The sequence below is a fragment of the Pectinophora gossypiella genome, chromosome 20 (assembly GCF_024362695.1).
Source record: "Pectinophora gossypiella chromosome 20, ilPecGoss1.1, whole genome shotgun sequence".
Taxonomy (NCBI): Eukaryota; Metazoa; Arthropoda; class Insecta; order Lepidoptera; family Gelechiidae; genus Pectinophora; species Pectinophora gossypiella.
Window position 1 is genome coordinate 843,223 of NC_065423.1, and position 24,930 is coordinate 868,152.

At 38.1% G+C, this 24,930-nt stretch overlaps 1 protein-coding gene across 6 annotated transcripts in view; it reads right to left on the reverse strand.

Annotated features, from left to right (window-relative positions):
* Positions 1 to 24,930, reverse strand: part of LOC126375857 (homeobox protein cut) — a 194,737-nt gene that overhangs the window by 3,770 nt on the left and 166,037 nt on the right. For 4 of the 6 annotated variants that reach the window (XM_050022913.1, XM_050022912.1, XM_050022916.1 and 1 more), the window contains 4 exons: positions 24,092 to 24,184; positions 18,769 to 18,899; positions 17,844 to 18,353; positions 110 to 306 (listed from right to left, as the gene is read on the reverse strand). In XM_050022913.1, coding sequence (XP_049878870.1) covers positions 110 to 306; positions 17,844 to 18,353; positions 18,769 to 18,899; positions 24,092 to 24,184 — 931 coding nt within the window. The remainder of the gene's footprint in view (positions 1 to 109; positions 307 to 17,843; positions 18,354 to 18,768; positions 18,900 to 24,091; positions 24,185 to 24,930) is intronic. The other 2 variants (XM_050022915.1, XM_050022917.1) reach the window with 2 other exon arrangements.

Consider the following 24,930-nt stretch of genomic DNA (forward strand, 5'->3'; position numbering starts at 1 on the left):
ATATGTCCATATTTTGTTACAAAAGTAGGCTTTAAATTCATTGAAGTGATAGTATTGCTAACCTAAAAAAATTAGTATCTCTTTGTTTTAAAATGAAATAATTATTTACCTTATTAGAGAAAGGAGACGGGCATTGCGTCCGTGGCGAGCTAGAGTCTTCGTTGCTTCTTGAATCATCGTTGTTCACTTGTCCCGTGGGAGTCTTCATCAGGTGAGAAGCTTCGTTCAGGATGTGGGCCAATCTCTCATCGCCCTCTCCATCTGGTCGGCCGAAACCAGGACCTAGAGTCCCGTCTTTTGTCCCAACTGGAAGAGAAGAGTTGGGGATGAGACAAAGTCAAGCAGGAAATAGAGAATGAGTTTACTAGAACTCTGGGATTGAAGAGTGAACGATGAATGATAAGTGAACCGTTTGAGAGTTGTAAATGTTCTGTGCTGGTTTGCCAAAACATTCAGACATTTTATTTTAAGGTATTTCTTTGTCTGCGTTTTCATTTACAAAATCAATAACAGGCTTTAGCTTTGTCCTCGATCGTCAACATTCCTATATACTTATGTGCATTAGGTACCTATAGGTATGAAACAGATGTGTTTGACTCATACATTTTGATCTCGCGTGCAATTTTAATTGTCTCTGAAGTGTGTTGCACACAGACATAGTATCATATAGTTCAGACTCTTGCCAAGTAATAAATACAGGGGTTATATTTGGTACAATTGAAATTAGGCGGGTCATTAAAGAGGAATACTGTTGAGTACTGGTTGATACATTGTTTTATGTTTGCTTGTCGATGTACTTTATATTTAAGGAAATGATTTTTCAAAAATCTACCTTTGAGTAAGTAGGTAGGCATCACTGTATTACAAAAGCTTCAATACCTTCTTAGATATTGTATGGATACTATTATTTTTGGTAGGAACGACCTCCGTGGTCCAGTGGTTGAGCGTTGGGCTCATAATCCGGCGGTCCTCGGTTCAATTCCCGGTGGGGACATATCACAAACAATACTTTGTGGTCCCTAGTTTGGTTAGGACATTACCGGCTGATCACCTGATTGTCCGAAAGTAAGATGATCCGTGCGTCGGAAGGCACGTTAAGCCGTTAGTCCCGGTTACTACTTACTGATGTAAGTAAGTAGTCGTTACATGAGCCATGTCAGGGGCCTTTGGCGGCTCAATAGTAACCCTGACACCAGGGTTGATGAGGTTGGTACTCCACCTCACAACCCACACGATAGAAGAAGAAGATTATTTTTGGTAGCTAGTCTAACAATTGTCTATCGGTAAAGCTCTATCGATAGGCAACTCAACATTTGAAAAAAGTTATAATAAGTTACCGGCGTGTTTTTACCGACGGGATAGACTGGTTTTGTCATTAATCGGGCGCAGATGCAGTTCATTTTCGAAAAGAAACTAGCAGTAAACTTGACGATAGAGAAAACTTTGAAGTACCCACCTATATTTCGCGTGTTACTCTGTACCTACTTAAGGCCTGCAATCATCACGAACGTCCGTCATCGCGACACGTTTCTCAAGCCATTCTAAACATCTAAACGCTGCATTTCCGTCCTCAGGCACCGTAATCACTGAATGGGATCTCGCACTCATCGGCTTAGGTATAATCCTAAAACGGCGTGCGCGCATACCCGCGAATAGCCGCCATATTGGTCATTATTCCTGTCGCCATATTGTCCACGCGCGACAATGAAACGTGGCTATTTAACCACTGATATATGCAGGCATTAGTTTAATTAAGACGCGTAATTAGTTTTAGGCATTTGCTGAAATGCTGTTAGGATTTAGCTGTCGAGGGTAACGGCAGATGTCTTTGGCTTTCTTAATGTCTTAGTGTCTGTTGGGAGCAAAAATCGTGGTCTAAAATTGGCGCGTCATTTTCTTAATGAAGTAAAAGGCGTTTATAGCAAGATAAAGATGGTACTTTACATAAATGAGTGAAAGAGTAGGTACCTAGTTTGTGTTCTGTTGTTTGCAATATTAGTCGAGGAGGTATTTAATTTATTTAGTGATAGTTTATTTTACAATAGTTACTGGAAATGTTTTATAGAGGAAAACGAAAATTAAATAATTGCTCAATATTGCTCAGGAAGTGTGCATATAAAAACACCTTTTTAAGAAAAAAAACGAATACGTACACCATTCGACACTTTACAAGTTCCGAAAACAATATCTTATTTACTCTGCGGTCGTTTAACGACTCCAAAAATGGAATCAACGTATTAATTTCCAACAATCACAAAGGACTTAATTGCGTTCTTAAATTTTATTTTAAAACCGACAGTATGTTCGGTAAATTCAACGGAATCGCTTATTTTAGCTTCAGTGGCGAATCGAGCGATCTTAACCCTTGATTAATCGACAATAAAAAACATAATACGGTGCATTTGACTTGTTTTTCTTCAAAACTCAGTTTTATAGGTGCATTAAAGTGATTTTCATTGGGAAATAAAGAATTGTGAATATTTAATAGTGCGGCCATTTTGTTTTCTTTGCGCGGGAAACTTGGTCTATGAAAAATAAATTCGTAATTATTTCGACCTTGTGTAAATTATGTTTGCTAATAGAAATTGCAAAAAAATCAACATAATTTTATTATACTTTTAGCAATATAAATAAGCGGCAAAGTCGCAAAAGCTCAATCCGTTAAAAAATCTATTCTTGGCTGCTTTACTTATAGGTAGGTAGGGACCTACTTCGAATGCTTTGAATACTTACATTAAAAAGTCAAAGACAATAACCGACTTCCGCGTTCGAATCACGTGTGATTGCGGTTATGACGACAATTTTCGTGCAATCCGCACTTTCACCGGGTTTCAATGAGACAAAATCTATTGAATAGCCTTATTTTTTCTCACGACCCACTTTATATGCGTAAACTATGCAAACTGTCCTTCTATATGGACTTTATTTTTTATTTCGAAATCACCTTAACGACTTATGACTAAGCGAACGTGATCCAAATAAAAAAATACATGGCCGCGTAAGGTTTTTAGATTAATATCTGTGACCATAATAATCTCAAATTTCCACCCGTAATGTTAGACAATAACTCTATATACGTGATTTGGTTTTATAATTGCACTGTTTATTTTTTAACGCATTTAATGTGATATTGTTTTGAAGCCATAAAGCTTCGTTGGAAGTGGCTTTGCATTAGCTTATTTAAATAAAACGTAGAGAAACTGTATATCTCATATACCTATAGAAAGATATCTAGTTCTCATGGCTTCATTTCAAGGAAATTAACAGCAAGTGCCAAGTAGGGAAGTTACTTTATTATTATTTACAATAATCACTTAGTGACTTTGCGAATGGACTATAAAATGAGTCAACTCATTTAAAAATAGACTTGTTTTGTATTTAGCGGCTACATGAAAACATTTTATAATCTGTGTGTCGTTACCACAGATTAAAATTTCACGCGCGTCCACCGAGCGGACAGCCGTAATCAATTAGTTTATTACAAATTCACTCGATACTACATCGATATGTTGCGACAATCGCCTTTGATCTTGCGAACGATTTGTTATTCCGCACCGCGAGGGGACAATTACACGTACGTGCTTGGAAATTGAGAAAAACTTACATTTTATTCTGCAATAGAATCACAGTGACACCGTTTTTAAAATACATTGCTTGATTTTTGAGTAGGATCGTTCCCAGAGAATCTATCAGGAATATGAAAGGCAGAAATCAACTTGTGAATAGTCAATATTATCATCTATTCATATTGATGATATTTATATATTATGTAGATATAATAGGCATTATGTCTTCCTATCTATTCAGTTATAACCTAAGCCATCGTGCAGCACACGAAATCTTTTGAGATCTATCCGAATTATGTTTTTATGTAATTCGATACAAGAATAAGTGTTTCTATGGTTGTTTCTAATGGTCGATGACGCAATACGCGCCATTTTGGTAATATGTCGAAGTCATTAACATGGCCGTTATTTAAAGAGTTTTACACACGCGCTGACGTGTTGTGACTGCTGCTATCAGCTGTCGTTCTAGAATATTCATCATTCGCTTATTTGAACGTAAAGTACGTTGTAAATTAAAATAAGTGACTTGGCGTTAAGCTTAACGTACGGATAAGTAATAAAAGGGGTAGATATCGATGAAGTTATCATAATCAGTAAGGAGGTTCGATGTAATCGGCCCTCACTGCACGGTTCGGTGAGTCAACGGCAAGGTGTAAGGTACCTACTACCTCCCCTAAAGCAGACCTCACTCGGTCTAGTTTCAATGTTTCTTATCTCGGAGACTATAAAGAACGAGGCGATATGATCACTTTTTATTACCACCATTACGATGTGCATTTTTGATGGATATTTCTTAAAAAACCACTCGGCTCCCAATTAATGTCGTCCGGTCACGAAGTAGGTATTTAAATTTATCTGACAAGCCCTTGATCACCAAACGGGGGGCAACGAGGGGGTCACTGTAAATTCGAGCAATAATTTCATAATAATAAAAAAAGGAAATTATTTGTTTATACGACATTGTATCGCGTGCGTGCACGCGAAAACTATTTCTTTGTGGCCGTTATTGATTGCTATTGCCGTATGAATATTCAAAGCCTTTGGAAAGTAAGGGGGTGGTGCCCTGAATTATCGTGTCACTGTGACATAGTTAAAAAATTACTGGACTAAGTAATTTACGTGCCATATCGAATTCGACTAAAGGGGAATGTAAGTTCGGATTGTAAATCAAAGTCGGGTAGTTGCGAAAGAAAGGGGTGAGAAGTGCGCACTCCATACGTCACGGGGGAGATCGATGGTCATTTGCATTCGCGCCGCCGCCGGCAGCGGACGTCACGGCCGCTTGAAAGTGTTGCGGACTGTAGAAAAAATGCCCGCATTTGAATTGTTAATTAGATGCAAAAGAAATAGTTGCATGGACTGGCACCGGGAGTTAAAATTAGGTGCTAAATGTTGCAGCCCTGAAACGTACAAATAAGACATTCCGGCACGTAACCTGCCTGTTACGTAATAAAACAGAAAACAAATGTCGATCATCTGGCATCACCCTTGGGGCCAAGTTTTGTTTTCGTTTCGCTTGTGGGTGTTCGTTGGACTTTCAGATCTATACAACGGTTTATAGGTTGGTATCGTGTTGGCGGCGCTACCGTCACAGCGGCTGGCGTAGTGTTTCGGCATCGACGTTGCGTGCGTAGGGCCGAGTGATCGGGATCGCGTGCTAGATAGCAATCTGCCGCCGGCGAGGGCACCGACCACAATTGATTCACCAGAGAACGATCCGGTGTAAGTGACGAGAACACAAACTACACGAGTGCAGGCCATGAATATTTGACGTGTAAGAAATGAGACATCCTCTCTCGATCCGAGCTTTGTTTATGTATTGACACTTGTCTATTTCTTGTCTATTCACGACACCCCCTGGGCCTTTGTAATTACGATTTAGTCATTATACGTTGATGAAAAATTCACCATACTATTAACTAATTAATCGCCATTTCGAAACGTTATAGAGATGGACTCAATGGATTGATAACACTTATAATTAATGTTGATTGGTTTGTCGGCGTAACGGACGGCTAATCAACGCTTATTGGTACATTTGATGCTTGAATAATTAGTTAACTGTTAATGGAACCATTGCTATTGTCACAGCCAATCATGTGACCAATGTGTCTCTATCAAGATACGTAATAGATATCTGGCATATCGAATACTGTAGGATTAAAGTAGGGAGTAGGTTCTAAACATAAACACAACATACACTGCACACTAACTTAAAACATTATTCATAATACCTATAACTGACCTTTTAAATTAAAATTATTTGAGTAGGCTCAGATTTCGCTCTTCTCTTGTCGAATGCTCAAGACAACACAATGGTAAATGCGTTTTGATGATACTTTCACTTCTAATACATAATGGTCGACGACAATTTTAAGTTGCCGCAAGCTGTGCGTGTATAAGGGCATTAGTGTTTATTTTTTATTTTAAAATCATTTGATGTAAGATGATAAACATATTGACATTTATGTTAATATACTTTTGGAATAATATACCTAGAAACTACGGAAGCGCATGAATAATTTGTTGAAAAAGGTGTAATGGGTATAGTTTTTAATAAGCTGCCCTTTGCTATTTTATTTTTACTCTGTAAATCCGTATCTATTGGCATTATACGTGTAGTTGCCATTGTCAGTCTCGCGAAGGTAAAAACGTTAAGAGCGTCGCGCGGACGTCCGTAGTTCGTAACTAGATTCGATAATCAATTTTGCGCGCTCCGCAGAGAGCGACTCTAGTGCAGTTTTGGAAAAAGGAATTTTATGTTTCCTTTTTCTGGCAATTCTGAAATAAAGAGTTTCTGCAGGTGTTATATAATGCTTTTGATACTTTGAGATAAAGAGTGTTAATCGCTAGAATCGTAACGAATGCTAGTTCGAATGTCTTTACTATCAAAACCGCGCATAATATCTTTAAAAAACAAGGAATTTTAGATATATTATAAATCTAAATTAACATTTGGAAAGATATAAAGTTCTTTGGCTGTACATAAAGGCATTGGACGAAAATATTAATTAAATACTGCAACAGACAGTAATAATTCGGATCTAAACATACCCATTTTACAAACATCGTACCTACACGTAATCCCCTCACTAATATCCCGTCGTATCGGCCCACGGGAGCTTATCCGAAACTTTTAACGATAGCTACGCGAAGTTTTTTAACGAAATAACGCGATTCGCGCTAACTACACCCTAACGCGGTTACCGATCGTCTGCGGGGACGATGTTTGGGCAATGATCATTCACAGTTTTAAAAATGCACACGTTTCAAAAAAAGAACGTTTCATTCGAAAAAGCGATGCACAATAAAACAGAAACACTAAATGCTTTCTCTATATTTTTGCAAATTCCTAAACGGATTAATATTTTTCTCACGTTCTCTTTTCAATTTTCGCGGGCGCGTGTTCTAGTCGCGTGCTACACCACCATCAATCGTCTATAATCAATAAACCGCTGCAAATCAATGCACTAATAACTGGTTTCATGCTACTGGAAAAATAGTTTTGTAACTTGCGCTGTAGAAACTAGGTACCTGCGCTTATCTACTTATTTTGAATTGCTTTTTACAATACACTGTTTATTTCTTTAGTCTTTATCTCTGAAGTTTTGAATCCAGAACTTGTAGAAATTCCTTCAGTCAAGTAAGCGTGATTCGTAAGAACAAAAATATGCAGGTGTATATTTAAATCCAATTAGTTTTCAAGACGAATCCGCAGCAATTCAAAATTTGATCGCAATTATAAATCCAGCGGCCTCATTAAACATTTCACAAGAATTAACCCTAACTCGTTCCACAACAACGAGTCATTCATAGCTCCACATTAATCCTTACTAATTATGCAAGACAGGGAGCAAAGATGTAAAATGGCGGCGCACAAATCGTGTCCGAAGTGACAGGTTAAACAACCTATCTTGTGTGACAGACCGGTGATATATATGTCGCTTTCGCTAAGGAAACTCGGGTAATTAATTCCGCGGAATAATATGTCAGGATGCACTTAATTTCCTATAAAACTGTTTACGTTTCAAAACGGAAAATAAGATGGCGCCGCCGGTATTTGCGCGCCAAAAGTTCGCATCCGATTTGGGCATAATTATTTATTGCCCGTTCAATGAGAAAGTGTAAGTTGTTACTTTACAGTACTTGCATTGGAATTGTTTTTGTATGAATTTTGTTGTGGTTAAAACATCTCTTCAATTGGACGCTCAATTATAATCACTTCTCAACCAAATGTAGAGTTGCATTTTATTTGACATAATCATCAAACCTACCTCCAATTATTAAGCTCAATCCAATTATCCCTATACTGAATTTCTTCAAACCACTTTCGCAGTATTTACTCAAAATAAAGATAATCGATTCTTCAAGCTTCTCGCACCAAAATCAAAGCTTACTTGCGTAGGAGTCGCGAGACGTGTTTACGACGCTGACCACAAGTTTATTAAAATAATTGCGCCAAAACGAATAATGAGCATTCCCTTTATTGTTTTTCGTTGTATTGTTAACGCTTCCCAAATTATTCTTTGGGAGTTTACGATGGAGGTTACGATTTCGGTAACTCAGGTTTTTGTGAAATAAAACTGCATAAAGCATTTTCTAGACAAGACTAAGGCGGTGTTAACACCTCTTTAGATTTCACCTTCCAAAACGACTTGAGGTTGATACTTCATCTTAAATAATGTGAGCATCTAGCCAAAGGACGCGTCCAACTTTCCGGGTATCTTTGTAAATTACGAAGTTATTTTCGAAAGGAAATCCCATTCACCTCGATCTATCAACTGTTAGCTATCCATTGCTGTGGATGTTGGCGGATATATTTCAAATCAGGTTGGAGTAGGTAATGTATGATCAAATACACTGTTGCCAACATCAGCGGCGCCTGAAAACCGTTTAGTCCTTAGCACAATTAAAGTGTAATGACCAACTAAAATAAGATTCTGTTAGTTCGCGTTCTTAACAGTTTCATTGCGTGAATAAATTAGTGCGTTTATGTCGGCTGGAATCAACAGTTGACAATTCTCATTCGTTGTTTAGTATCGCCGCGTTCACTAGATGAGCCCCATGTTGTCGCCCTATTCTTAATGTAGAGTCGACTGATGCCATTATTAAGAATAATAAAAGACTAAACTTAAAGTCCTAACCTGATGGAAATTTGAAAATATAGCTGTCAAACAAATATCTTGATTTGTATTTTAACTAATCAGGAATCGAACCTAGCACCCCCGTAAAGTATTTCACAAAAGCAGAAATTGGTGGAGAAGAGAAGATACCTACATGACATGTGTAAAGTATTATGTAAGTATCATGAATGTGTGTGTTGTTAATATTTCTTTTGTGTACAGTAAAGAGTTTCATATTGTATTGTATAATAATAAGTACAATACAATAAGTTAGTAGCCAATAATCACCTAGTTATTTTCTGATTAGCAAAATGGATGAAAAATAAGCTACTAATGTTTGTTTTTATTTATAAGTATGTAACACTCCTCGGAGTATCAAGATGGGTAAGACTCGACTAGGGCCTTCAAGGGTTTTAACATAATCTACAGAGGATTTATGCTGTAAAAAGACTCGATGATTCTGAGTTAATATCAAGTGGAATTTTCCGCAGCAAAATTCATACTTTCATCATTTTTTGTTTTTCAATTCTATACTTTTGTTGGCAAATTCCTTGTGATTTAAACTCAGTTACGATGTCACTTACACCCCGTCCTAGTACGCACAGGTAGCCATACAAGTACGTATGGGTTAGTGACACCGTAACGAATACTGAGGGATGTTTCAGACCATGATTCGGAGTCCATGTGAAGTAGAATTTCCTGTCGAAACATTAATGGCAATGTTAGTGTTTTTAACTTTTTTCAGTTCCATATTTTTACGACGGAAAATTCTACTTGAAATTAACTTAGAATCGTGGTCTGAATCATCCCTCAAAGTTTTCGTTACTATCTCACTAACACCCTGTGTAATTCAGCATGATAAAGTTGGTAAGTAATTACTAATAAAATGATAGTACGGAGCATGGTGCGTTCCTAATAAGCTTCTCGCATCTTTGACTAAGAACTAAAACATTAAAATCCGCTAGGATTAAGCTAATTTTAACTCCTTATACTAATCCCTGACAGGAGTGAAATAAAGTGGTCTTTCCAGCAAAATGTCCTCAAATCCGCACCTCTAGGCAAATTAAATAATAGTTTTATTTATAACTTGCCTCGTAAACGCACTGTAAACGCTTTCAATGAACATGTCGCTATTTCCGTTTTATTTCACAGCTACAAAGAGAAACTACCAAGTAGATTGCAATTAATTTTAGTCTGTGCACTTAATTGTATTAAGTATAAACAGAAATATATAATATTATTAATACCTGCAAGTGATTGGTTTGTTTTTATATACCTAGTTGATAGGGTGGATTGTTTTCAAGTTTTAAGCCAATCATCGCTTGTAATTGTTTTAGTAAAATGCGAATAAACATCATTACACAAAGATCAAATCTAAAAATATCCGTTGAAAACGAGCCGGAGCCGTCGCGAGTCGTTTACGCGTCAACTACCTACAACAATTACTTAGGTATTATCACAACGAGCCGCCGGTTAGGTATAAAATCATAAACTATATAAAAACCCACAGTATTATAATCGTAAATATGCCCTTAAAGTGGTCTGATTGCTTCGTCGGAAGCCATCAAAGAGCCCGCGCCGAGAGGGACATTCCAGCGGGAATAATTTCTTGACCTCTACTAGTTCGCGCTACTCGACAACAGATGGCGTTACAAGCGCGTCGCCGTCATTCCGAACATTTTCATTTTTTCCACATTTCATTTTTTTCAAGTTATTCCACTGTAAAACGCTTTTAAATGGCTATTTACTTTTTCAAACGCTTTCTAAGTGGCCAGCTTTTTGCGGGCGATGTCATTTTGTAATAATACCCGGTAATAATTGCGTAGTAAATTAAATGTCGTCTCGGTTATAGTTATTTTATAAGTGTAAGAGGATAATTTAGTTCAATTAGGATCTTAGTTGTTTCCTTTAAATTTCATAAAACTGAGGTTTGATATATTTTCTACTTCTACTACTTTCCGATAGATGGCGATGCACATTCTTTTCTTGCAATTCAAGTTCAAATGGCTAAATAAAACTGTTCCAGGATTGACATTAGAAAAATACAAACATAACCTAAAACTCACATCAATAATAAGAGCAGACCGACCCAAAACTTCGTCCCTTCGGGCCCATTCGATACCCGAGTTCTATCGGGTAATTATTATGTGATTACCCTTTGCCAAATTTTCGGTAGGTTTTAAAGTTTATGATTTATGATAGATTGACCCGCTCGCTTGTTTTCAGTTCCGATGTGTTGACGTCCCTGAGGTTTTGGCCGTACTTTGTTTTTAACGAGGGATTAGGGCTAGTCAGGCAAAAACTGGTGGGAGGAAATGTTGTTGATTGAGTTTCTTATAGATAGGTAGGTACTACGTAACGTATGTATTATCGTCGTGCAGTGTCAAATTATTCTTAATTGAAACATCAAAAGTTTTAAAAGCAATAAAATGCATTCACCCGTTGTTTAATAAGATAAATAATAAACACTGCCTGCCACTAATTAATTAAAAACAATTTGTTTTCCCTCCCAAATTAACAGCACATTCGAAATTCAAATAAATCAATTCGAACCCGGCCGCTGTCCGACTGAATGCGTTCCGAAGTTGAAAACCGAAGACGTAACTTTCGGCCATTTGTGTTCGATGTGTCGCCGAGTGTATTAGTCTACGGTTAATACACTTGCCAACTTCCCAACTTCGAACGGTTTAAAACGCTTTTGACAGTCCCCCGCACGGAGTTTTCGAACGTGACCTGCCATTGATAAGTTTCGCCTTCTGGTCGCCTGTTAACGACAGCTGCATTATCCCTGAATTCGTACATTATTGTTTAAAGTCACCCGAGAGCAATGCAGCTTTTAACTGCTTCTCGTAATCAGTCTTTATGCTTTTTACATGAAAAAGCTTAATCTAATTCATCTTCATAATAAATAATGTATGGTATTTATACTGTTCTCTGTGTTTACGTCCTTTACACTGTTCATCCAATTAGAAACCCAACAAACTTTCAAATCAGAACACACAAAAGCGCAATTGAATATTAAAATTTGCTTAGCGTTAAACTAAGTGCACTAGGAGGGGAGTTTAGAGCTAAAGGAGCATCGAGCTCGCTTAACTTCGGGCATAAAGCCTTTGGGTGTCCTGCCTCGGCCGATAGTGGCCATTGAAAATAGATTTTCACGCTACACTTCAACCGCTTTCGAGAGCCGAACTTTGTCCAAATATTCGTTCGGGAAATCTGCACACATTTTCGGATGCAACTCGACGCGTCCGTGTTCCTTTTTCAAATTTACTTTTTTCCAAATTCACGTTTTGGTTTGACGTTTCGTATTATTGTTATGTTTACTTTTTTCTTGGCAGAGATTATGGCGTTTTGTTTTAAAACCGAGTTTAATTCGTATTTATGGACGCTGTCTTTACGAATTACATGAAAGAGGGATCACGCTCCGCTACTTTTGCAGATACAATTTTCGAATTAGCGATTGTGTTGTAAGAAATAAGGATTTAATTTGCACTTCTGTTGGGAATAGCAATATTGTTTGAACGTTTTCGTCACTGAAGCGTGGCCGGAGTAATAAGACCAATAATTATTACTGCCGCAACTAAACTTAATTGGAACGAAGGATTATGTGAATAAATAATAACCTATTAACTTACACTTCGTACCCTACTTGAGTTTTTTTTATACAAAGCGTGGTAGGTGTGAAGGTAGATTATTGAATTTTATAGACGTCCATTGTGCATCTTGATATACGATGATGGTGGTCGATTTATTTCTGGCCGAATAGAATTGGATGCAGTCACGAAATGTCATATTGGTTCTATGAAAATAAAAAAAAATAGGTAACTGGTCATAAAAATAATTAAAAGATAAACTTTTTTCACGCGGTCAATAACGACGCTGTTAAAGACTTTTTTAATTCAAAAGCTTCTATGTTTAAAATGGAATAAATAGCGCGCGAATTGAAAAATGACTTTTTATCTTTTTAACAGGCACTGGATGCAAATCTTTCTGCCAAGACCAGTGTTGAGGTTATTTTACAAAACGCGTTTTTATCTGGTTGATAAGTGACTAGTTTATAAGTACCGTAAAAAAGTTAATTCGAGTTGATAGTGGAAGCAAATCCCGCCTTGTGGTGTAATTAATAAGTTTTTTTTGCTGTTTTTGCGCCCCGACAGCGATAACAAATTGTAAGGGCGTGTGCACACGTGTAATTGACGTAAAATAGAAATGTGTATAAATGGGGTTCCTTTTTTAAACTTTTCTGCCAGATTATGACTATAGAAAAAAAAGAACGCGTTCAATTGTTTGAAAGATTGCACTACATAAATGTCCGCAATGTTAGTATTCTGTCACCATCATCCACCATATCAATTTTAGTATTCCAATATCTACACTAATTAGCTATAAGTAAATGTGATATTTAGTAAATGACAGCCGATTTGCTTTGTTATCAACTTTACTTAAAAATACCGAATTAAGTGACTTCTCAAAATGTCATTCCATCTTTAGCCTAAATAACGTCGACAAACGAACTGATAACGTGATTGTTTTTATCTTATTTAACAATGAATGAAGTATCGAACCTTTAATGTAGTTTACTATGTCTGAGATCCTTCGGGGAGGCCTGCAGTGGGCGTCGTACGGCTGATGATGATGACTATGTCTAAAGTGCGTGAATCTTTAAAATTGTCCTAATATACAACTGAAACTTTACTAGTCTTGGTCTAATAGAAAGCTCGGTGACGTGTGGGTACTTAGTTCATCTTGTATGGATGTACCTCTGATAGTCATGAGCTTATATTATGTTAAGTTTATTAATTCTACGGAACCCTCCAGTTGCGTTTCAACTATTACTTGCCTATGTTCCCCTTGACAGCAAATTATGAAGTAAGCATTAATTGATTTTATAGGTATTGCCATAGGCAGATACCATCTAAGCACACGGGTTTTTAACCATCATTTTTTATTCAATAAAGATCCATCCAAGTATGAAGCAGTATGCATGTTTAGTGTTATAGTTGACTGGTTAATTGTTTTAAGATTTATTGCGGAATTAATATACTTACTTACATATTTAGGGCATTAAAGTTTTTGTGATTCAAGATTTAATTAATTTTATCTGTACGCGATCGATTTTTTTTTCGCGCACGTGACTCTAACTATGCAGGGTGTAAGTGGCATCGTAACGAATACTGAGGGGGATGATTCAGCACGTGATTCTGAGTTAATATCAAATGGAATTTTCCGTTGCAAAACTTATGAAAATGATAGTTTTTTTAATAATAATTTAAGACACTTTTGCGGCTTTTGCGTTGCGGACATTCGATGTGGGACAATTCCTTTTATACTGGACTGGGAGCGCATACAAAATGTAGAACACATTCAGCTGCTTAACTTTCCGGACATGTTGTAAAAACCGACTGAGGGATCTCAACAGTTAGACCATTATATGAGCGAAAGGAACTAATAGACTAATAAGTTGATGTTTAATAGGCTTCATATCATATATGTCTGTTGTGTCTCACCTTATGGTTGTCTGGAAGAAATCGCTGTAAGCGATAAGGCCGCCATTTACATAGTTAAGAGTTTTTTGTAATTATTTCTTTTTATTTTGGTCCAATAAAGTGTATTTGTATTGTATTGTATTGTCTGTGCAACCCTTTAGGAATTACAAGCGTAAGTATATTTATATCAGAAATAGACCTCACAAACGTTCAATCCGCGACAATTTCACTCGTTGACAAGCACTAAACGATCAATTGCCTCATACACCACCACTTACCCGATATTTCCCATACCACGTAACGTATCATACCCGTCATTTTCCCCGTTCTGCCATCAATTTCCTACTTCCCACGATCCATACATAAAACAGTCCTGTCCATCTGTCCGTTGTGCAACGCTCAGTGTTCACACACTTGCAAACAACAGGATTGTCTTGTATGACGATTGTGAAACTGTTACTGTATGGTTCTTTTTGAGTAAATTGATATTCGTGACTCGTATTTTTGTGTCTGTTAAAGTGAATATTTGATAGTAGGTGTGTCGTTATTGGTGGTGTACGTCAATTTAAATTGATCGTGTCGTAGGTACTTAATGTTTGAGGTCAATCAAATTATAGTTTTCTTTCATGTTCGGTGGAATACAGTTATATTAACAAAAACATCCTGTAATTTGTTTAACTCTACTTACTTCCTACATATAATATTGATATTAAAAATATTCCATCTATGTCTTGTCCAACATGATGGACGTATTATAGGCAATGAGTAGATAAACAGTGAGATAAATTTAGCTCGGCACTGATACAAATTCTATACGTAGTTTTATTTCAATTCTATTTTAATTGATTATTTATTCTATTATAAAAGGTAAAAAAAAGAATACCTAGACGAGGCCGGGTCTTGCTAGTAACCAATACCTAATTAGTAATTAGCATAAGCATCGATATTTAATCCACACATCCACATCCACACCCGGAACGACTCCGATCTAGTAATGGCTGGTAAAATCCAGTAATGACCGGTATATACCAGTAATAACCAGTATGTACTAGTAATGAGGCTGTGGTCACGCTACACTCGATCGTCGCGTGGGAACACTCTTTCTTTCATCACACTGCTTGTGTGGACTCGCCTTTTGTAGGACAGCTGGGTTGCGAATAAGACTGTCACTCATACATACATAATAAGACAGAAATTATAATACTCTCTAGTCTTTAACAGGATGGAACGGAAAGAGTCTTAGAACGTTACAAAAAGAGACAAAATATTTAGCAGATAGGACAATCAAAGAACAAAATGTCTGTCACTGAACCCAGCTAATTACTTGTAAAACAGTGGTGAAATTATGAACTATTAGTCGTCATAATTATAAAATTTATGTTTTTGTAGGTGTTTTTGGTGTATTACAGAAACGACATGTAACCAGGAGGTCTTAAGTGAAACCAGTAAATTTATTTATTACTTTGCAAGAAACTGATTGGACTTTTGCGGCTTAGTGTACGTTTATGAAAATAGACTTGTGTCGCAGAAAGATCAGCTTGCATTTAACACTAAAATAATAATAAAAAATCCAATATCGGACCGAATCGCAGTAAATAAAACATCCAAAGCAACCATCTAAGTATAAACAAGGGTAAATTAACGTCCCCTATAGGAGACAATCGTCAAATCGATCGCCAAAAACAATGCAAAGCCGGTATAATTTCGCGGAAAATAAGAAAAACGGAACCCTTTAGAATTATCTGAAATTCAATCTATTTGAGCTCATCCCCTTCGGACGACAAAGGCTAATGCACAACGCTATTGTCCCCACGATTTATACTTTGTCCTGCATTGTCATTAATGTGTACACTGCCTTACAATGAGCTGTGTATTTTCTTCTTTTTAAAATTGTACCGAATTTTTCGGGTGCTTTTCTGTCCACGAATTTGGAGATAAAAAGTAGATAGGTGATACGTATCTTTTTTTCCGATTGATGCGATAATTTTGACTTCTCTGTCGCCATTCAAAATATGCAGTCAAAATTTAAGATGGCGGAAATCTTTATAACTTTATTTCTTGATGTCAATCAGTATGTATTGATTTTTAAAACGGTGTTATAATCCCCAAGAATTCAATGGTTACCTAGACACAAAGTTTAGTTCCTGTAGAATATCTATTTTGTATTCCCGTCGTGCGAATTCGTGACCTTGGCAAGTTTGAAACTAAGTTTTGAAGGGTCATGCACCTTTGATTCAGAGGGATCTCTATATTTAGTCAGGTTATCATTTTGAAGATATATTATGAGAATGAAAAAAGGTCTTTGTGATCACGATCCTGGGATCATATTTCGGTAATTCGCTTTGAATACTAAAAAGTTCAAAGCGGTGATCTATATGAAGCAACTAGGTGTACATGTTACATGGAGTGCAACCTAAGTCGTGTGAGCCGACGCTAGCGTGTCCGCTTACTTTTCTTTTTGACGACTTTCCGTCTTGGACGCTTCAATTTTATATAAAACAGTCGAAAATATCAACATTCACAATTTACATGCCAAAGTCGTAACTGAAGTCTTTCAAGAACACAGTTGAATTTGGAAGAAGCGTTATAAAATCAGATAAAAACGGGAAATAGCTGCTGAAGCTGGCGGCCATTGTAAGAAAACCCGCACGTATTTAAACGATAAATCGATGTCAGTACGCAACAACTTTAGTTGAACCGTCGCAGCGTTCTCCCCCGCACCCCTCCCCCGCCGGCGTCCGTACGGAGCTTCGGAAGGGGAGGGCGCCCGCGCGGGGGGGAAACGTCCGCGTTCCAGGAGTTGTCGAGTGACGTTAGAGGGGGAGCTTGACCATATCCCCTTTAAACTACCTCCCAACCCCCCCTTTTCTGTAACAAGGGCGGGGACAGTAGTTTCCGCACGCGATAGGAAGAAGGAAAGGGGAATCGAGGCTAGGACAAGGTGAGGAGCAAACAAAAATAAAATCAACATTAAAATAAAGAGTGCGGTCACTAATGATTAAGCTGTTCGTATTAGTTAATTTGTGGTCGGAGTAGTTCAGTCTGCAGCGGGACGTCTGAATGTACTCCGGGAGTCATTTGAGTGTTGGACGGTCATCCCAGTTAGCTTGTTCCGTCAATATCGCTCTGAAATGACTGTCCAAAACAGCAGTGCATTTTCTATAAACTTCGCCATAATTTCAAAAAGTACTCCGACTTTTATAAACTCGATTGTAAACATGAAAAGTTCCAAAACAAGTTCCGTGCACTTGGAACAACATTAAAAAACAGTTTAACATTTTTTTCCGCTATCAAACTGTCCGCGGAATCTGTTTTGAAACTCTTTATAATCAACCCCCGCTATCGAGAGCAAATCGTGTGACCAGCCTTTGTCCCCGGAGTAATGGGCCAAGTAAACGTTCAGCGGAATTCCTCCATGATTGATTACCTATTGTCAGGTACTGATACCGGCAAACCAGACGGAACACTGAACGGAGTGGCGTCAAAACATTCCGAGCCGCTACCAAACACTGCGACCCAAAAATGACTGAAATAATAATGTACAAGGCAACTTTCGATATAAATCTGTGATTCAACATACAAAGCACGGAGTTGTAGAGGTTTAATACGCGTTGACGTCATTGGTAGAGACTCGGATGTGTCCAAAATGATAGTAATGGAGTGTGTACCTTTTTTAGGAATGAGTGACTTGAGTAGCATGACGGCTGCCTCGTCGCACGCCCACGCGTGCATTTTCCTGTACGAGTCGCGTCCTTTCTCCGTGAGCTTGTCCCAGGGCTTCGGCTTGGAGAGCAGCTCCGACACGGTCCCCTGCGACAGCCCCAGCACGTACTTCGCGAACAGTCTCTGCCCGATGTTGTGCACCGACAGCAGCTCGCGCACCCGCCGGCTGATGTGCAGTGTGTCGAGGTTCGTGTTTGCGTATTTGTCCATGTTGTATCTGAGCATCTCTTGCAGGCGCGCCTCCATTGGGTCGCCTTTAGGAATGAGGGAGTCTCCGAGGCGGCCGACGAGCGCGCCGGGCGGCAGCGGGCCCATGTCCTCGGCGAAGCGGTATGGCCGGTGCTCTTCGAAGCGGAAGGGGCTCGGCGGCGGCAGCGGCAGCGGCGTCGGTCCGTTGTTGTTGTGGTGCGTCGTGTTGTTGTTGAGCGGCGGCGTGCTCGGCCACTCCTCCGGACCTGCGGCGAGACTCACGTTACGCGGGAACACGAGGACCGGGAGGGGTGGGAGGGGATCACGCACGTACGTAAGCGTTGCAACGACGTACGAATATTTTATACCAGTTTAACATCGGCGCCGTTTGTTGTCGGGGTACCTATGAACGATTACGCGCGTCCGTGAGCGGAATGCCTCTGGGATGGGAACCTCGTACTCCGCGCGGACAAGAAAAGTGAAGCGAACACGAACTAGCTACGGACATACACAGATATCGAAAGCTAACGCGATCGATGCAGCCTTGACGACAGCTATACTACGCTACCCATTAGTGGATAGAAAGTGCCGACCAGATAAGATGGACCTTTCTTTGATTCTCGTTTATTTTGTGTGATAGTTCATCTTGTGCTGGTCGGTGTGAGCTACAGTGGGACGTACCTTCCCGTCGTTCAGTGCTGCGCGCGCGCTCGGGTGAGCGGCGCTCGTCGCGCGGCGCGGCGGGCGAACGCAGCGGTTCCGGCTTGCGTTCTGACCGTTCGCTACTGCCCAGGTCTAGTGACCGGAGCATGCTGGAACAAAATATACAAGGAATTAGATGTACTTACTGTAAGTACAAGAAAAACCGGGGGCGATAAAGCCTAGATATGGATGCTTACGCTACAACTGCTACAAGACATTGACAAGATTGAAATTAGATACAGATTTTATATGAGTCACAGAAACCAAAGACCGATTTAGGTTTAATAACCTCGGCATAATCTTTATGCGCATTTATGTTTCCATAGACTTAAGATTTTTGGTTTATCTACGAACACAAAAAAAACTCATTGGTTTTTTTATAAGGAAAATTGTGACATTCGGTCATAATTTTTAGGTGCTCCTAAATCTTTCTTCAAATAAGTCGAGTCGAATACCAACTGTTCCATAGACTGGCCTTAAATACATACATACGCATATTTCCCATCGGGGTAAGCAGAGACTATGGAATTCCATTTGCTTCGATCCTGACATACTTGCTTCCTCCATATTCATCAATCGTTTTACGCACTTTTCTAAGGATATCGTCAATTTGGTCAATGTACCTCCATCTAGGTCTTCCACCACCAACTTTCGCTTTATATATTCCTTTCGGAAGGATAATGACCCTTCATCCGCTCTACGTGTCCAAACCAACTTAACATTCCCTTTTCAATCTTAGTCACTGTACCGTCTAGCCTTAAATACTATTTAGAAATCGATGTTTAATGTAGATTATGATCGAGGCACTTATTAATAGTTGCGTTCCCCCAAGCCAGTTAACGATTATATCTAGATCAACTATTAATTTCCTCCGATGCATGTACCCTGGACTTGTTTGAGACCTAGGTTGGGGAGTGGGGACTGTAATCGATTTTGCCATTACGATTATGGTTATGGTACTTGTTGGCGTCAGATTTGGCAACCAGGGACCTTAGCTTTGTTATTATATGGCGCGTAGTTTTTTCTTAACTACTGTGCCTTACATAAACTCGTATAATTTTAAGTCCTTCGATGAGGCCAACGTAGAAAAAGGCGGATTTAGAGAATCACGATATTTATTTTTATGGCACAAATAATTACACCATTTTGTTATAATGAGTTTTCTTAACTCACTTGCCATAGACTTTCCAAACTTATCTAGTATTGCTATAGCTAAAATATTTATTGCTTCTATGCTGTTCTGGGAGCAAATAAAAAACATAGAACACGTTCAGCTGCTTGTCTTCCCGGGCATGTCGTAAAAACCGACAGAGGGATTGCGTCCTCTAACATGATGGACTAATGTTATGGGCGATAGGCTGATCCCTTATCACCATAAGGTTCATCATATCCATCTTAGGACTTCGTATCAACAGTGGCTGCAAGTTGTCTTTGATTACTTGTGGCTCTGCCCACCCCATTTGGGATTACGGGCGTGAGTTTATGTATGTATGTATGTAAAATATTTATAGTTGACTTGGTCATAAACAACTACTTACAGGTACTATTTTGTGATATTTTCATTGTTATATTTAAATAGATATAGAACAGCCTCCGTGGTGTAGTGGTTAGAGCGTTAGGCTCACGATCTGGAGGCTCAGGTTCGATTCTCGATGGTGTGAGACTGTCCTTTGTATGGCTAGAACTTTACTGGATTGAATCACCTGATTGTCCAAAAAAGTAAGATGATTCCGTGCTTCGGACGTTGAGGCGTTGGTCCCGGCTATTAGCCGTAAAACCACCTCCACCGACCCACAGTGGAGGAGTGCGGTGTAGTATGCTCCATACCCCCTCCGGTTGATTGAGGGAAGGCCTGATTCCAGCGGTGGGCAGTATATAGGCATAATAATAAGTGACTTTAATTATTTTTTTAATTCACGTATGTATCATAAGTGTATATCACGTGCTCAGCGGTGAAGAAAAACATGTAGAGGAAACCCATATTCCCGTGATATGCTTTTCGGAGGTATGTAACCTAACTTGTATTGGGCTGGTTTTTCCTTCGCGGATTGGAAGGTCGGAAAAGTAGGGGCTTTTGTAAAAAAACCAGAACGCTAAGGAGAGTGACCATTTTGTTTCGTCTGATCTATTTTAAGACTTGTTATTTTGAGCTAAGTAAGTATTTTTATTCTGTGCCTGTTATAATTTAATTTCCGTTCTATTTATAAAATTTCGACCATAATTTAAATTCGGAATGACCTCTATAAACCTAGCGTAGCTGATCCCATGTCACTTATCCCATAATACAAAGAAAGGTCCTAATTAAGCTTTGGGAATCTGATACCTTCATAAATTGGCCAAAAGGGAATTGATTAAAGCCATTTCAGGTGAATTAATTAGATATTTTAATTAATAGCCCGTGCTGGGTCCTTATTGGCAATATTCCTTTCATAAATTTATTGAGATTGGGCCCGTCTGCTGGGGGTAAGGTTAGCTTGTACCGATAATGGTACTTGATATCTGTAGGGTTACACGCTACCTCCGAACTCCAGATACCCGCCTTTTGGAGATTTTGTACATATCACAATGTGCTTGTATCCCTTATGGGTAGAGACTCACATATAGTCACATAATTCTACATTCGATTCCACCAATCCGATGCGTTCGATTCGGGTTTCGATTTAGACGGATTCAGTGAAGGTTTTAAGCGTTTTAAAAACCCAATGTTTGTGTTTTTTTTAACAAAAGTTTTTGTTGACAAACGAGAAATAAAAAGTCTTTAAAACAAGAAAACAGGGACTTTAGCCAAGTAGCAAACGATTATTACGTCACTTTAGCCAAGTGACATTAACAAGTTATCATCGTCATCAATTTAAGAGCCACGCTCTTGTCGGTGCAGCATCTTATGCTACTTTAACACACTTACATACTTTGTCAACATGGCTAAAGCATTTGTTCCTGTATTACCCCGTGAGTTTGTTTAGCTATACGTCTTTTAATTCCCTAATGCAACAACGACATATCTCTACACTTGCACTACAAATTGAATCATATTAACCTGTACAATTCCCAAACTACTTATTGTACCTCCTGCACAGTACGGTATCGATTCACCCCGGGCGCGACATTTCAGCACCTTCCCGTTCCTAACTACCCTCTAATATATTACCAATTAGGGAATTTGATCGGTAATATCCTTCTGAATTAAGAAGGTAAGAGAACGTAGTGTTTCTGTTGAAAGTGGGAACGGTTTAATCGAACGGGTTAATAGTTTATTTTGGAATTGCTTTTAGGGAATTTGTTTTTAGGAAAACTTAATTTAGGGCTGATTTTTGAATAAACGGATTAAATTATTTATCAATGGAATAGTTGAATATGAATAGACGCTGACTGTTGAGATATCGACAAGTCATCAGAGGAAAAGCGTTAGATGTAGTGTAGGTGTCCCTAAAAAAAAGATGAACTCTATACACCACCTACACCCATACGTATACTTTACACCTCTGCCTACTCCTTTGGTTATACAGGCGTGTTGTTGTTATATGTAATGAATTCTCCTTAATAACCTAATAGTGTCAGGCATAATCATTTCATATAATAAATTGCTTCATCACATTATTTAGGATGTGCCCTACACGACTATATGACTCATAGAATTCGCAGAAATATTAATTTTACCTTTTTCTTTTTATTTATGTATGTTTGGATGTGTACCATTTTATTCCTGGCTATCCATATATTACCGGAGAGGAAATATGATTGGCCACCTGATACGACACGATTCATTTATAACAAACATTATAGAAGGAAAAATTGAAGGGAAGAGAGGAAGGGGTAGACCTAGGATAACATTTATGTAACAAATAAAAGAGAAGGTGCAGGTCCTGTCGTATCAGGAGGTGAAGGATTTGGTGGGAAGAAGAGAGAAATGGCGATTACTTCACCGACAAGAGCGCAGCTCTTAAATAGAGAGAGAGATCCATGTATTGAAGTATATCCCTACATAATATGTTATAATAGTACTTTTATGAAAGGCTAGCTCGCCGGTTTATTTAAAAGTGTTTGGTAATAACAAATGTTCAGGACCTCCGCGATACAGGGTTTCCCTAGTGCGGGGTCCGCCACTAATGTTTAAGTTTTTGATAAATAAACATATTCTATTCTATTCTAATAAATCCAAAAACACCTTATTTGTATTAGCGGCGAGAGTTTCCAATCCAACGACAAACTTTAATCCCTCTATTTTTAACGCGTGATTTCATTCTACAACCATAATGTAAGTTTTCCGTTGTACTTATAATAAAGTTATCGATCTACAAAGTAGCGGGGTAGGTAGTAAACATACTTATGCAAAATGTGAGTTAGTGACACAGTTACGGGTCTTTGCAGGTGATCGCTGCTTTAATAGCTTGATGGGAATAAGGATGGGGTGGAGACGTCTCGAGATAAAATAAAGGATATTAGAAATTGTTGTTGTTTTTGTGTTTGAAGCGATTGATGAATGTGGAGGAAGCAAGAGAAGTGTGTCAGGATCGAAGCAAATGGAATTCTATAGTCTCTGCTTACCCCGGTGGGAAATAGGCGTGAGTTTATGTATGTATGTGTATGTATTAGAAATTGTTTTGAAGAATAAGAATAAGGCCGCCTAATAGTACAGTCATGAGCAATATAATGTACCCACTTTAGGACTCTGTCGCACTAACATATTTGACATTTAGTGAGGCTTACAGTTCAATTTGTCAAAAAAGTTAGTGTGACATGGTACCAAAGTGTATACATATTATTGCTCGTGACCGTACTGCATTAATTTCTTATGTCTAGTTGTTAATGTTAAGATCTGTGCCATAAATTATATGATTTGATATCGTTTAACAGCCGTCGTGGTCTAGTGGTTAGATAGGGTTTAATTTCTGGTGAGAACATGTTGGAAAAAAAGTGTGTTAGGATATTGTAAGCTGAAACACCTGATTGTAAGATGCTTATGTGCTTCGGAAGGCACGCTAACTGTGACTATGTAGATGATAAACAAACGAAAGATAAACAAAAAACAGTTTTCGTTAAAAGGCTTTTGAGTTTCTCAATTGATTTGGAATCTACTAGAGTTAGGTTTTTTGTTACCTAAGCCTGTTTTAGACACTAATATAACTTATAATGACAAAGTCTAATTTTAGATGTGTTAAATAATATACCTAATAGAAGAATAAGATATAATTTTCTAAACTCTCCAAAATCTCCGCATCCGTTACTGACTACACCTGTATTCTAACACCAGGACACAAATAACTAAATTGTATATTTATAGAACAGTTATTATAATACATACATAATATTTTCACGGTGTGTTCCTGGCGGGGTAGGCAGAGAGCAGCGGTCGTCTAGTGCGGCGACCCTGGCGTACTGCTTTCGCCTCCGCCAACTGATTTTGGGAAATAATTACATTGTGATCATTTTAACAAAACATTATTTTTGAAAGTTGGTAATATGATATTTTGTTGGCAAGTTGGTAACAGTGGGAGATGTAGGCTGATTGTTTTATGTGTACCTACTTTTTGTTTTCAGCATTCTTTTTTTAAATTACTTATGATGTTAGTATTATGTAGTTTTTTTTTTGTATTGTATTAAATTGCTAAGTAGATAGTAGGAAATAAATAACTCTTTATATTTCTTCCTAAGCGCAATATATAACACACGAAAGCCACTCCATAACTTTCTGTACTCCACACGGAAGCTTAAAAGCATCTTTGTCTTTGGAAAAGCCTTCGTAAAGGCGGCAACACACTGAATACTTTATGAAGCCAACTCTGTGGTGTGGGGCCCTCTTTACCTGGGACAAGTTTTTCGATTAATTACAAGCAATATAAGTTACTTACTAAGCACGTAAGTACTTAGCTTGTTGGTAAAAGTTGGACTTTTACAGCTATTTAGTAGGTACATTTAAGAATTTTACGGCATGTTAGGGCATCAAATATCGGGAATAATCGTGTTTTTATAATATAACCTGTTGAAAACTTATGAGTAAAATACTTAAGAAGCCTCACATTTTTATTAAAACGTATACATATTTTTATAAATTCCTAAATAGATAATAAATTTATCATAGTTATGGCGTTTTCTGAACGAAATTTCTAATATTATTTTAATTTTACAAGGAAGAAAATATTA